Below are 12,478 nucleotides of genomic sequence, written 5' to 3' on the forward strand. Positions count from 1 at the left end.
TTTCTTTCTTTTTTTTTTTTTTTGGTTTTCCAAGGGAGGGTCTCACTCTAGCTCAGGCTGACCTGGAATTCACTATGGAGTCTCAGGGTGGCCTCGAACTCTCGGCAATCCTCCTACCTCTGCCTCCCGAGTGCTGGGATTAAAGACGTGCACCACCACGCCCAGCAGGTATGGGATCTTTTTTTTTTTTTTTAATTTATTTATTTGAGAGCGACAGACACAGAGAGAAAGACAGATAGAGGGAGAGAGAGAGAATGGGCGCGCCAGGGCTTCCAGCCTCTGCAAACGAACTCCAGACGCTTGCGGCCCCTTGTGCATCTGGCTAACGTGGGACCTGGGGAACCGAGCCTCAAACCGGGGTCCTTAGGCTTCACAGGCAAGCGCTTAACCGCTAAGCCATCTCTACAGCCCAAGTATGGGATCTTTAAGACTGGAAAATGAAGAATTAAGACACACAAAGTTTCTTCTTTGACTTCTAAAATGATAATGATGGGGAACTATCACACTATGAACTCTTTAACCCAATACACTCTTTGAGGCTAAGTATGCGATACATTCATTTTAAAATATTTCTTAAATGAACACCAAAAGTGAACCCAATATAAATCAGGCTGTGATAGTCATGATGTGTCACGCAGGTCACTGACTGTGACAGTGCACAGTGTGGTAGAGACGCTGGTCGTGGAGAGCCTGTGCATACTGGAGGACAGAGGACAGACAGGAACTCTCCGGTTAACTATATAAATAAAACATAAGTATTCTGCTTAAGTTAAACATAAAACAAATACTGAAAAGTATAGCTGGGCTGGAGAGATGGCTTAGAGATTAGGGCACTTGCCTGCAAAGCCTAACAACCCCAGTTCAATTGCCCAGTACCTACATAAAGCCAGATGCACAAAGTGAAACATGCATCCTGAGTTCATTTGCAGCAGCTGCAGGCCCTGGTGCACCTGTTTTCTCTGTCTCTTTTCTCTCTCTTTCTGCTTAAAAATAATTTATGTAAAATTAAAAGTAACTCATTTATATATGTATATATAGTATAGCAGCCTTCCATATGAGTTTCATAAACAGGGTGGCCACTGGTGAGGCTGGAGATCCACTCTGAGCCTCACACTCACCTGTCTGGACAGATAGGCTGCTTGGCCACAGGAGCCAGGTCGTTCTCAAGGAGGTCCCAGATATAAATGCTGGATGACTCATCCTGAACCAGGAACAAGGCTGGCCTTGTCGGAGACCACTGCAGGCTGATGACAGCTCGGCCGTTCGTGCTGCTGTCCCACTGCACCAGAGGCCTCTCGCAGGTCAGCTGGTGCAGTCTGATGCTTCCATCCGAGCAGCCAGCCTGCCAAGAGAATGCAGAAACCGGTAGCTATTTTTCTTTGTTTTGTAACTAAGTCCCAACAGCCAGAAAAAAAAAAGAAATTCACTTTCCTTGTTTGTACAATAAGCAGATGGCTTGATTCTGCTTTCCAAATGTAAAGTCATATTGTTAAATATATCTTTACACATTAGAGTGAGCACTCATCCTAGAGACTAGCACAAAGGGCTGGCTGGTCATCAGGGCTCATTAATGAAAACATCAGTGAGCATTTAAGTTTTTAAAAATATTGTATTTTTATTTATTTAACAGAGAAAGAGGGAAGGAGGGAGGGAGAGAGGGAGGGAGAAAGAGAAGGAAGGAAGGAAGGAAGGAAGGAAGGAAGGAAGGAAGGAAGGAAGGAAGGAAGGAAGGAAGGAAGGAAAGAAAGAAAGAAAGAAAGAAAGAAAGAAAGAAAGAAAGAAAGAAAGAAAGAAAGAAAGAAAGAGGCATATTAGGGCCTCCAGCCACTGCAAACAAACTACAGACGTGTGCGCCCCTTGTGCATCTGGCTAACATGGGTCCTGGGGAATTGAACCTGGATCCTTTGGCTTTGCAGGCAAATGCCTTAACTGCTAAGTCATCCCTCCAGTTCAGCATTTACTTTAAATTAAGCTGATGAACTGACTCAGGCAAAGCCATTAAGGTTGGCTCCACTGGGTAAGTCACCTTTTATAACAGCTGTATTTGCATTGATAGCATGGTTATGTGTTTCCCTCAGACTGAAATTTCCATTTAGAAACTTTGTTGATTTAGTAAAATACCAAATTATCAGCTTATAAAAGAAGGATTAATTATTTATTATTCTCGTAACCCTTCAATACTCAAGAAAGGAAGAAGGAAAAGAAAAAAGGAAAGAAATAAAAAAGAAAGGAAGAAGGAAATCAGTAAGGAAGGGAGTCAAATTTAAAAATAAAACACAAACAGAACACTGTTTTCAGAAACACATTTTAAAACTTAACTCCACATAGATAACAAAAACTGCACAGGCTCCAGAGGGTGTAGCTTCTGACTCCAGCACAAGAGTTCTGATGCAGGCTTCAGTACACAAAGCAGGAAAAGCTCTGAGTACTCTAGGTTAACACAACAAACTAGTGCTGTGGTTTAAATAAGGTTTTTGCTACAGGCTCAGGTCCTCAAAATAACAGTATTGAAAGCTGGTGAGACCTCCAAGGGGCAGAGCATGGTAGGAGGGGATTAGGTCAAAGGTTTGTAACGCTCAGAAGGAATTGATGTCTGTCCGATGGGACTGAGTTAACTCTCAGGATAGATTAGTTACCACAGGAGCTGCTTGACATTTGATATTTTTGATAAATTCTAAGTAGTTTGCAACTGAAAAAAAGGATTTCTTAAGACAGTCAAATTTCTGAGTTAGTTTGATTCTTTTTGTTGTTGTTTTTATCAATGTTCTATATGTCCTTTCTAAATAACTAAAGCCTAGCAAATGAGTCCTTTGTAGCTCAGTAAGTGACCAACTTTTCCCATGGATTACTGTAGTATGCTAGGCAAGTAACACGATTAAAAAGTAATTTTTGGGGCTGGAGAGATAGCTTAACAGTTAAGGAGCTTGCCTGCAAAGCCTATGGGCCCAGGTTCAACTCCCACTACCCACGTAGGCACCTGGTGGCGCATGTGTGTGGAATTTGTTTGCAGTGGATAGAGGCCCTGGTGCACCCATTCTCTCTATCTCTCCTATAATAAATAAATAAATAATAAAATACTTTAAAAGTAATTTTCGGGGGGGCAGGAGAGTTCAGTGGTTAAATCGCTTGGCTGTAAAGCCTAATGGCCCAGATTTAGTTCCCCGGTATCCACATAAAGCTCGCTGTACAAAGTAGTGCAAACATCTGGAGTTCATTTGCAGCAGCTAGAGGTCCTAGTGTGCCCATTCATTCATTCATTTTCTCTCTCTCCTTGTAAATAAATAAATAATTAAAAAGTTAAATGCTTTTCTTACCAAGAATATTGGTTCTCCAAATGGTGAAAAATCAATCACATTAACTTTTACTGGTCTTATACCATGTTGCTGAGGTTTGAACAACTTGGGAGATACTTTCCAATCTTGTCTGGTGCCATGGCTTATGAGACCCTAATAGGACAACCAAGTGTGACCAAAGGATATCATTAGGCATAAAATTGGACAAAATACCATTTCTGAAACAATTCATACATTCTAACAAAAGCAATCAGTAAGTGAATCTGACAAGAATGAAATGAAAAATATTACTCACTATATCCGTGCCAACAACAAAGTGATTAGGATCTGAAGGCAGAAATTTGACACTCAGCGTTTGTGGGGACCCCCAGAATTCAGTCCCTTTATGAGAAAGACTGAAAAATAAACAGCAAAGATGAACAGGTGGCTTTGCTAAAACCTGAAAGGTGATGATGCTTTATACTCATTTAAGCACTGTCACATGAGATAAGGAGCAGGCCACTTCACACTTCCTTCATGATTACTCACTATTTCCTGCTCTCTTCCTGCATGCTAGCAATTTCTGCAAATCTATCATTCTGTTGATTGATTCTTTCCTCAGCTACATGGAATCTGCTGTCTAAGTAGCCACTGTTTGAAATCTCAGAAATAATACTTTTGCTTTGTAGACTACGCAACCGCCAGCAGGCCTGACGCTGAGCGGGGAGGGGAGGCGGGGCTGGCCCTGCGCTCTCCGTGTGCTAAGCTGTCCTGCTTGTGCACCAGGGACTGCGCCTCTCATGCTTCCAGTCCTTTTAAAACATTTGTATCCATTTGAGAGAGTGTGGGGGTGGGTGCTAGGGCCTCTTGCCACAGAAAATGAACTCCAAACACATGTGCCACTTTGTGCATCTGGCTTTATATGAGTACTGGGGAATCAAACCCAGGCTAGTAGGCTTTGCAAGAAAGTACCTTTAAGCCATCTCCCCGGCCCTGATTCTAGTTCTTATAAAATTCCTTTGTGGGCTCATCTTTGGCAAATTGCTTGTGGGAATCATTCAGGCCGCAGCTTCCCACCAGGCAATGCTCCCTATGCCCCAAGGCCACTGGTCTGCAACTCTGATGCTCACATCGCAACCTGCAGGTTCCCATACACATGCCTGGACTGGGATTGCAAGTTCTTCCAAGCTCCTGTCTTCCTTCAACTAGGGGTGAGGCTTTCTAAATGTCCCTGGCACTGAAGGGGCAGTGAGTTCCAGAGTTCTCCATGGGGCTCTCAGTTCTAGCTCCCTGACTCAGTCAAGCCTGACAACACCCACTGGCCCTGCACGGAGCCTGAACCTTGGCCTTAAGGTGGAGGCCTTAAAACACCTGACAGCCAGGCCTCTGGGCTAACAGCACCAGTTCAAAAGCTTACTATACTGATTCAATACCTTCTTCATCGTAGCACTGAAAGATCCCTTTCTTTGTAAAAAGTGTTTTTTGTTTCATTGCTATTCTTCTCTTTATGAGGCAAATGTCTGTCATGAGAGGGAACCCACTGTGGCCCAGTTTGCCATGCTGCTCTCATCAAAACTCAAAAACCTCCGGATCTTCTCAACCACCTCCCGTACGCAATCTTCTCGCACCATTTCCAGGACTACAAATGTCATCTGCCACTGAGCCTTTTCTGAGGTCCAGCTGTGGTACCACCTGTCTCCTAGACATCTCCATGTGTCCTACAGCTCTGCCACCCAAACAGGGGAACCCTCCTCTCCCTGCCCCCTCCCCCCACCCGACAAAACCTTTTTTCCTTTCCTTGTTCTCATCTGTAGAGTGGCACCCAATAATCAAACCAGACACTGGTAGAAGGCAGAAGCCAACCAAAGTCCTTCACCTCCATTACTTGTTCTGTTAGCCAGTCACCGTATTATCACCTCCCTCCTTCAACTTATACTCAGCTCTCTACAACAGCCCACCTGGTCTCCTCCTCTGCTCTCCCTTCCAAATTCACACTGTTGTCACAAAGAAGACATGCTACCTTGGCATAAGATCCTAAGTAGGGGCTGGGAGATAGCTTAATGGATAAAACACTCATGCGCAAGCATGAGTCTCTGAGTTCAGGTCCCCTGAACTCACATAAAGCTGCATGCTATAACACAAGAACCTGTGATCTCAGTGTGTCTTATGGCCAGAAGGGAAGTAGAGACAGAAGAATCTCCCAGAAGCAGAGTCCAGCTAGGCAAATGCAATGCTAAACAAAGAGAGACCCTGCCTCAAATAAGGTGGAAAGAGAAACAACACCAAAGTTATTCTCTGAACTCCACACGTGCCACTGTACATATGCATACAAACACACACACACACACACACACACACACACACATATATGAACATGCACACATATCAGAAAAAGAAAAGAAGCCAGGCATGGTGGCACACGCCTTTAATCCCTTCACTTGGGAGGCAGAGGTAGGAGGATCACCGTGAGTTCAAGGTCACCCTGAGACTCCATAGTGAATTTCAGGTCAGTCTGAGCTACAGTGAGACCCTATCTCAGAAAACCAAAAAAAAAAAAAAAAAAAAAAAAGATAGGAAGGAAAAAGAAAAAGAAAAAGAAAAAGAAAAAGAAAAAGAAAAAGAAAAAGAAAAGATCAGGATGCTCCCTATTACCTTCAAGGTCATATCTACATTGTCAGCACAGCAGTGCATGTGTCAGGCTTAGCCATCAATTCACCCTTCTTGGCATCAGGTCTATGGACAACTCTAAGCATGGGCATCTTTTGCTTGTGGATAGCATCCTCTGCACCATTCCCTGGGACCATGATATGCTCCTTTGCCTAACTTCTATCTTTCAAAGGTTAAGACCAGGGATCAACTCACCAAGAAATCTCTACTTCACTCCAGCCTCAACCCATCTCCTCCCTGGAGCTCCCATGTGCCCATGTTCATGCTAACAGAGAATGCCCACAAGGAAATGTGCTCCTTCCATGGCAGCCTTGTTAGGGGTACTGAGGACAGGGGCTACTTAACTCAGAGTGACAGACCCTACAAGAACATCGATATGCCATGGCTGTAAAAGACCTGGCATTATCTGTCTAGACAGCCATCCCAGCTCAACCTGGGCAAAGGAGGTTACATAGCAAGGGATTTCCTTGCTGCCTCCTTCCCTCCTTTCTTTCCACAGATCTTGGGACTAAGCATCAAATACAGTATGTATTTTTCCTTTGAAGAGTATATCATTAAGTCCAGGAGAAAGTATAGTTAAAAATTAAAAGCAATGCATGATATGAAGTGAGAATGGCTACAGCAGAGATAAAAAGAATCTTAAAGCAAGGGTTGGAGACTAGCTAGGAATCTTCTATGACTCACCTGATGACTTTAAGCAAGTTCACTTTCATAATTATATTTACGTCAGCTAAAGTTTATTTGAACTCTCTAAGCATGCGTGTGTATATATAGCACAAACAGGGTATTCGGATGAAGACTTGGGCGTAAGACTTTTCATGGATAATTTATATGTTGCTATTCATCCCTGAGTGACAAGAATAAATATCTTTGGAAACAAATCAATATGAAACATAAATGCCACCCATAATGGTACATTTACTACAAATTTGAATATTGAGTAAAAGAAGAAATTTAACTTTTTATTATTTGTTTTTTGAGACCAAGTCTCCTATAGCCCAGGCTGGCCTTGAACTCAATATGTAGCTCCTGGTCCTCCTGCTTCCCCTTCCCAAGATCTGGGATTACACGTATGCATCATCATGCTCAGCTAGAAATGTAAATTTCTGAGTAAAATTTCTTTCAGCGTTTATGATTTCTAAAACTTGATCTGATCAAGTTTAATGTAAGTTTACATTAAAAACTGAATGAAAATGGTTAAATAGTACCAATTTCTAAGATAGGTATGATTTTTAAAAACATTTGAGAGCACGAAAAATGGAGAGAGAGAGACTAGGCATGCTAGGGCCTCCTGGCATTGCAAACAAACTCCAGACACATGCACCACTTTGTGCATCTGCCTTTACGTGGGTACTGGGGAACTGAACCCAGGTCCTCCTGGCTTTGCAAGCAAGCACCTTTAACTGCTGAGCCATCTCTCCAGCCCAGGAATCATTTTTTGATAAAAACATGTTAGCTCTATACCTATTGTATTTATTATATTGACTCATTAATAATATGTTATGTAGCAAAGTAGAATGTTAAAAAAGTTTTCATTGCAAAAATGATCATACATTGATAATATACATAACTATCCAGTATTACTTTCTCCCCGTGACAGGTAGATGTTTGTGGGATGAGAGGTGTTCTCATTCACAGTGGCTGAGTCTCACCTGTCATCCAGCCGGATTACAGCACTGTGTACCAGCTTGATTCTCCCACCAGGTAGGAGACCTAGAGATAAACACATCAGAAACATGCTTCTTAATCCAAGTTAGATCAAAATCTGCCTACAGTTGTCTGGAATCAGTCATCCTTGTATACATATGTATGATCAGAAGTAAAAACAAAATATAAATGACAGACAGGAGTCCCCTGGTGCCTAAGCCTTGCCTGAAGGAGTCAAGAGTTTGTACCTCAAGACCTTAGGGAGATTGGTAGGGCCAGAGCACATGCTTGAATACCTTCAGATTGGTAGCTAAGGACAGTGGACATCATTTATATTTAAACACTTACATCATGATTACGAACCCTGTGCTATAAACATCCACAGGGAGCCTCACCGTTCAAAACCATCCCTGAAGCCCAGCAGGCTCGGGGAAGGAACCTGAGGCTCTCAAGCTCCTCCAGCCTCACTCAGCCTCACTTCCCGCAAACACCACAGAGCTCTGACTTCCAGACCTGCCTTTATTGTTCATCCTGCATTTTCCTCAAATGTGAATAGCTATTAGTGGGCCCCTCACCATGCTTTACATTCTTGTCTATCCTAATACCATCTCCCTTTTGCCTATTATTACAGAGAAAAAAACTCGAGATTTATATATACTAACACCTAAATTCTTGGCAAAGTATTTCCAAGAACTTTGAGAGCAGCAGAAATAAAAGCACACAGATGCCTGAACACCAGGAATAAATTCAACTCACAACTGCAAAGCGTTGCTGTGCCGCACGTGCACAGCAGACTGCCCGTCACCAGCACGGCCAGCACGGCAGAATGTTCAGGACACAGTTCCAGATCTGCACGGCAGGCCTGCTGTCTAGTCGCAGCCACATCCACGTAAGCCAAGCTGTGTCACCGGCATGTCAACATGAGGCAAGTACTACCTGCCTGTGAAGAGCCCTCTTTCCTGAGTCTGAGGACCTGGAGCAAAGCCAGCATTACTCGTGTCATGTTTCTCCAGACCTACCTGGAGACACACCCTGAGCAAAAGCAAGATAGAAAGGAGGGTGACCACTAGAAAATTAGTGGCTGGAACCCAGGGTAAACAGCTGAGTTTAAAACACAGACAAACGAGACCATAAAAGGAATCAGGACTGAACTGTTTTATGATGTCCAACAAACCAAACCACAGTAAACAACAGGTCTGAATTGTCCATGATGTCCAAGGCCTTCTGGAAATGAAAACTATGCACCATAGTATCGCAGACATCAAACTTTGGGAGAGCACAGTTTATGTTCCTAGTCTCTTCTGCTTTGTGTAAAGGAAGATAGCACAGCTGCTGTGTCAAGATCACACTATGTCACCTGAGTGAGGACTTAAGACTCAGATAACTGAAAAGACAGGTAAAAGGCAGATTGTCTAGCAGCTAGGGAGATGGCTCAGCAGTTAAAGGCATTTGCTCTGCATGTCTGCTGACCTAAGTTTGGTCCCCAGCACCCATGTAAACCAGATGCAAAACGGTATGCGTATTTTTTAATCCCAACATGCCTAAAGCATTGGGAGGCAGAGCCAAGAGAATCCTGAAGCTTAAGGGCCAGCTAGACGGGACTTCCCAATAGCAAATAAGACAGTGTATCTCAAAGAAAGTGAAAGTACTGACCAGCACATGTGCACTGTGTCATGTACATGCCCATATACACATGTGTGAACATGTACACAAATAAATAAAAGTAAAAAATTTAATTTAAACAAGCACCTGAAGTTATCTCACAGGATAGAATGAATTCCAGCTATGAGTAGAACTTAGGAAACCTACAAAAAGAAATACTTCATCACTTGAGCTAATGAGAAGCCCATCCAATAGCTGTTAAGGTATACAATATACAACTCTGATGTCCATGTTTCAGGATGTTGATTACATATTTTTCAAAGCAGGTATTGGTATCTTTACTCATTGTAGGAAACAATGATTACCATTGAACTTTTAAATTTAATAGTTACCTAAGTCACTCATGGAACCTGAGATATCTGCCTTTGGTAATTCAACAACCACCTAAAAAAATAGAACATTGAAATTGAATATTAATAACTTTTATAACTAGGGAACAATCTCAGTATAGTATGGCTATAATTAAGACAGCATGCAATATTGGGTCCTAAAAATAAAATTGCTTCTGAAAAAAGACTAATCATTAAATTTAGAACTAATAACTTAAACATTAGTAATTCCTTTTTCTTAATATTCTCTTCTCTGAGTGACTTCATTACTAGCTCACTGCACATGTCCCTAACATATCCTTTAGCACTAATGCCTTAAGATTTTCCTTACACATCCCCAAAGGCCACAGGAGAGCCCTACTGAGCTGCCAGGTATATACTTCTGTGACCCTTCATAGGAACTAGAAGCCCAGTCTTGCTCCAGACTTTCTAGTCTTCTTCCCCCCAAACCAAGTAAGACCATTTCACTCAATCTTGTACATGGTCCTGGGCCTCCTACTCACCCACACGTTGAGAACCCCGCCATTATCCAAGGAAGCGATGTGGAATGACAAGCCTGCCATTTCTAATGAAAGCAGAAACAAATGAAGGAAATGAATCTAAATGAGAACATCCCCTTGCAAAACTATTTGAAAGATTTTGAGATTAAGGACCATGTACCTTCTTCAGTAGAAAAGGGAGAAAGCACAAAGCTCTGCTTTTTGTAGACAGATGTTGAGACAGATTCTATGGCTTGAAGAGGACTTCGATGGTTCACTGAGGTGAGGATTCCATCTAGGAACAAAAAGCAAACGCATCCGCTGTAAGTCATGCACCATAGCAATATAGTGAGTGCCAAGAAAGAATCAGCATGGGGGTGTTTCTGGACCACAAAATGTGAATCTCTCAACACTACCCCTAAAGTCACAAGACAATATATGCCACAAGTAATGATGTGTGACTACAACCTTCAGAGAACCTGGGAAACAAGACATTATAACCCTATAGAAGGAACAAGACGTGAGCCCAGAAATTTATGCCGTTGCAAAGCTGCCTCATCACTGCCACAACAGTTCCACAAAAGTTCTGGAGGGCTGAGGAGGGAATTTAGAAGATGAGGAACTCAGATGAAGAAGAAATAGAAGGCCTACTCAGAGGCCAGAATCCGGAGAAAGGGACTGGAAAGAGCAGGGCAGATAGGGAGGGCCTCAGGGCAGTGCTGCTTATGGCTTCAGGGAAAAAGAGTGACTCAGACTAGAGGCAGGGCAGCACTGGCTTAGAGCGCAGGGGAACCTGGCACTGTCAAATCTAGACTCGGCATGCAGCCACCACCATGGGCCACACTCTGCAAGGGCATCAACTTACAAAATACCTAGGAGTCAAAAACCAGACAAGTCCCACACAAAGATATGGCAACCAGAAAAGCACTTTCAACTGATGAATATTCTCCCCCAGCACAAAAGAAGACAACTAAAATTCAACAGTACAGGTTGAATGATATATCTTCAAAATGCATTTGAAGCCGGGAGTGGTGGCGCACGCCTTTAATCCCAGCACTCGGGAGGCAGAGGTAGGAGGATCGCAGTGAGTTCAAGGCCACCCTGAGACTACAGAGTTAATTTCAGGTCAGCCTGGACCAGAGTGAGACCCTACCTCGAAAAACTAAAAAAATAAATAAATAAAAAATCAAAATGCATTTGGATATGTGCTTAAGAGAAAAACAAAACACCTAAAATCAAAACTCAAAGTGGTCAAAAAAAAAGAGGGCTGGAGAGATGGCTTAGTGGTTAAGGTGCTTGCCTGCAAAGTCAAAGGACCCAGGTTTGATTCCCTAGGACCCATGTAAGCCAGATGCCCAAGATAGCGCATGTATCTGTAGGTCATTTGCAGTGCCTGGAGGCCCTGGTGTACCCATTCCTATATTTCTCTCTTCTCTTCCCTCTCTCTCTCCCTCTCTCTCTCTCTCTCTCTCGTCTATTTCTCTGTTTATAAATAAATAAAAATATTTTAAATTTTTTTAATGAGCAAACATTTGAACAGACACAAGCCTGTAAGGACATATGGTTGGTAATTAAAATGTAGAGAAGCTCAGTACCATTAATCATTAGGGATGAAAGTTTAAACAACAAAACTACACACTTATTAGAATAGCTAATTAAAAACCTAATAATTCAAGTGCTGATGAGGGCAAAGAGTACCTGGAACTCTCATACCTTCTGGGCATGCAAAATGGTGCAAGCATTCAAATTTAGGTTTGCTGTGAAAACTTTTTTCATGGTCACCAACAGCTGGAACTGACATCTATCAACTGAAGAATTAACTAACTTGGTGCACATGCAATAAAGCACATTCAGCAGAGGGAATGGGCTCCTGCAACATACAACAGTGTAGGACAATTGCCTTGGGATATATGTGTGATTCCTTTCCCCCAACATCTGGACACAGCAAAAGTATAAGGGCAGAAAATAGATTGATGATTTGTGGGGATAAGGAAAATACCAAGTATCCACAAGGTGTCCTGTACTCCTGAGTATAAACAGCAAAAGGGCCGTAACATGAAAGAGCATGAGTGAAGACCTCTGTCTGAATCTTCAGCAAATGGGACTGCAGCCCCTACAAGAAGGTACCAGTCAGTGAAGGTCACAAGTGCTACAGCCTGGTGTCAGGCGAGACAGATGAGTGCAGGGCATGCCCATGTGATCAGTGTGACCTAAGACAAACACTTCACCTTTCTGGTCAGCCTGGAGTACAGGTCTAGAATGAGAACTCAAGGAGTCAATATACGTAAGGTACTTTGATATAGTAGCAGTAGTATGACACAGCCTAACTTGTTCATGTGACTGAAACTAAGAATCCCTGAAGGCTCTCCCCCGACCAAGGCCCCAAGAGGGACTAATCTTATATTACCATGTCAAGTGTTAA

General features: G+C 42.7%; 1 protein-coding gene across 2 annotated transcripts in view; it reads right to left on the reverse strand.

Moving 5' to 3' along the window:
- Positions 1 to 12,478, reverse strand: part of Dync2i1 (dynein 2 intermediate chain 1) — an 80,838-nt gene that overhangs the window by 3,632 nt on the left and 64,728 nt on the right. For both annotated transcript variants that reach the window (XM_045160767.1, XM_045160768.1), the window contains exons 15-21: positions 10,238 to 10,351; positions 10,081 to 10,142; positions 9,581 to 9,632; positions 7,592 to 7,652; positions 3,589 to 3,688; positions 3,315 to 3,446; positions 1,119 to 1,342 (exon numbers count right to left, since the gene is read on the reverse strand). In XM_045160767.1, the coding sequence (XP_045016702.1) occupies positions 1,119 to 1,342; positions 3,315 to 3,446; positions 3,589 to 3,688; positions 7,592 to 7,652; positions 9,581 to 9,632; positions 10,081 to 10,142; positions 10,238 to 10,351 (745 nt within the window). The remainder of the gene's footprint in view (positions 1 to 1,118; positions 1,343 to 3,314; positions 3,447 to 3,588; positions 3,689 to 7,591; positions 7,653 to 9,580; positions 9,633 to 10,080; positions 10,143 to 10,237; positions 10,352 to 12,478) is intronic.

Source organism: Jaculus jaculus, chromosome 10 (assembly GCF_020740685.1).
Source record: "Jaculus jaculus isolate mJacJac1 chromosome 10, mJacJac1.mat.Y.cur, whole genome shotgun sequence".
Classification (NCBI taxonomy): domain Eukaryota; kingdom Metazoa; phylum Chordata; class Mammalia; order Rodentia; family Dipodidae; genus Jaculus; species Jaculus jaculus.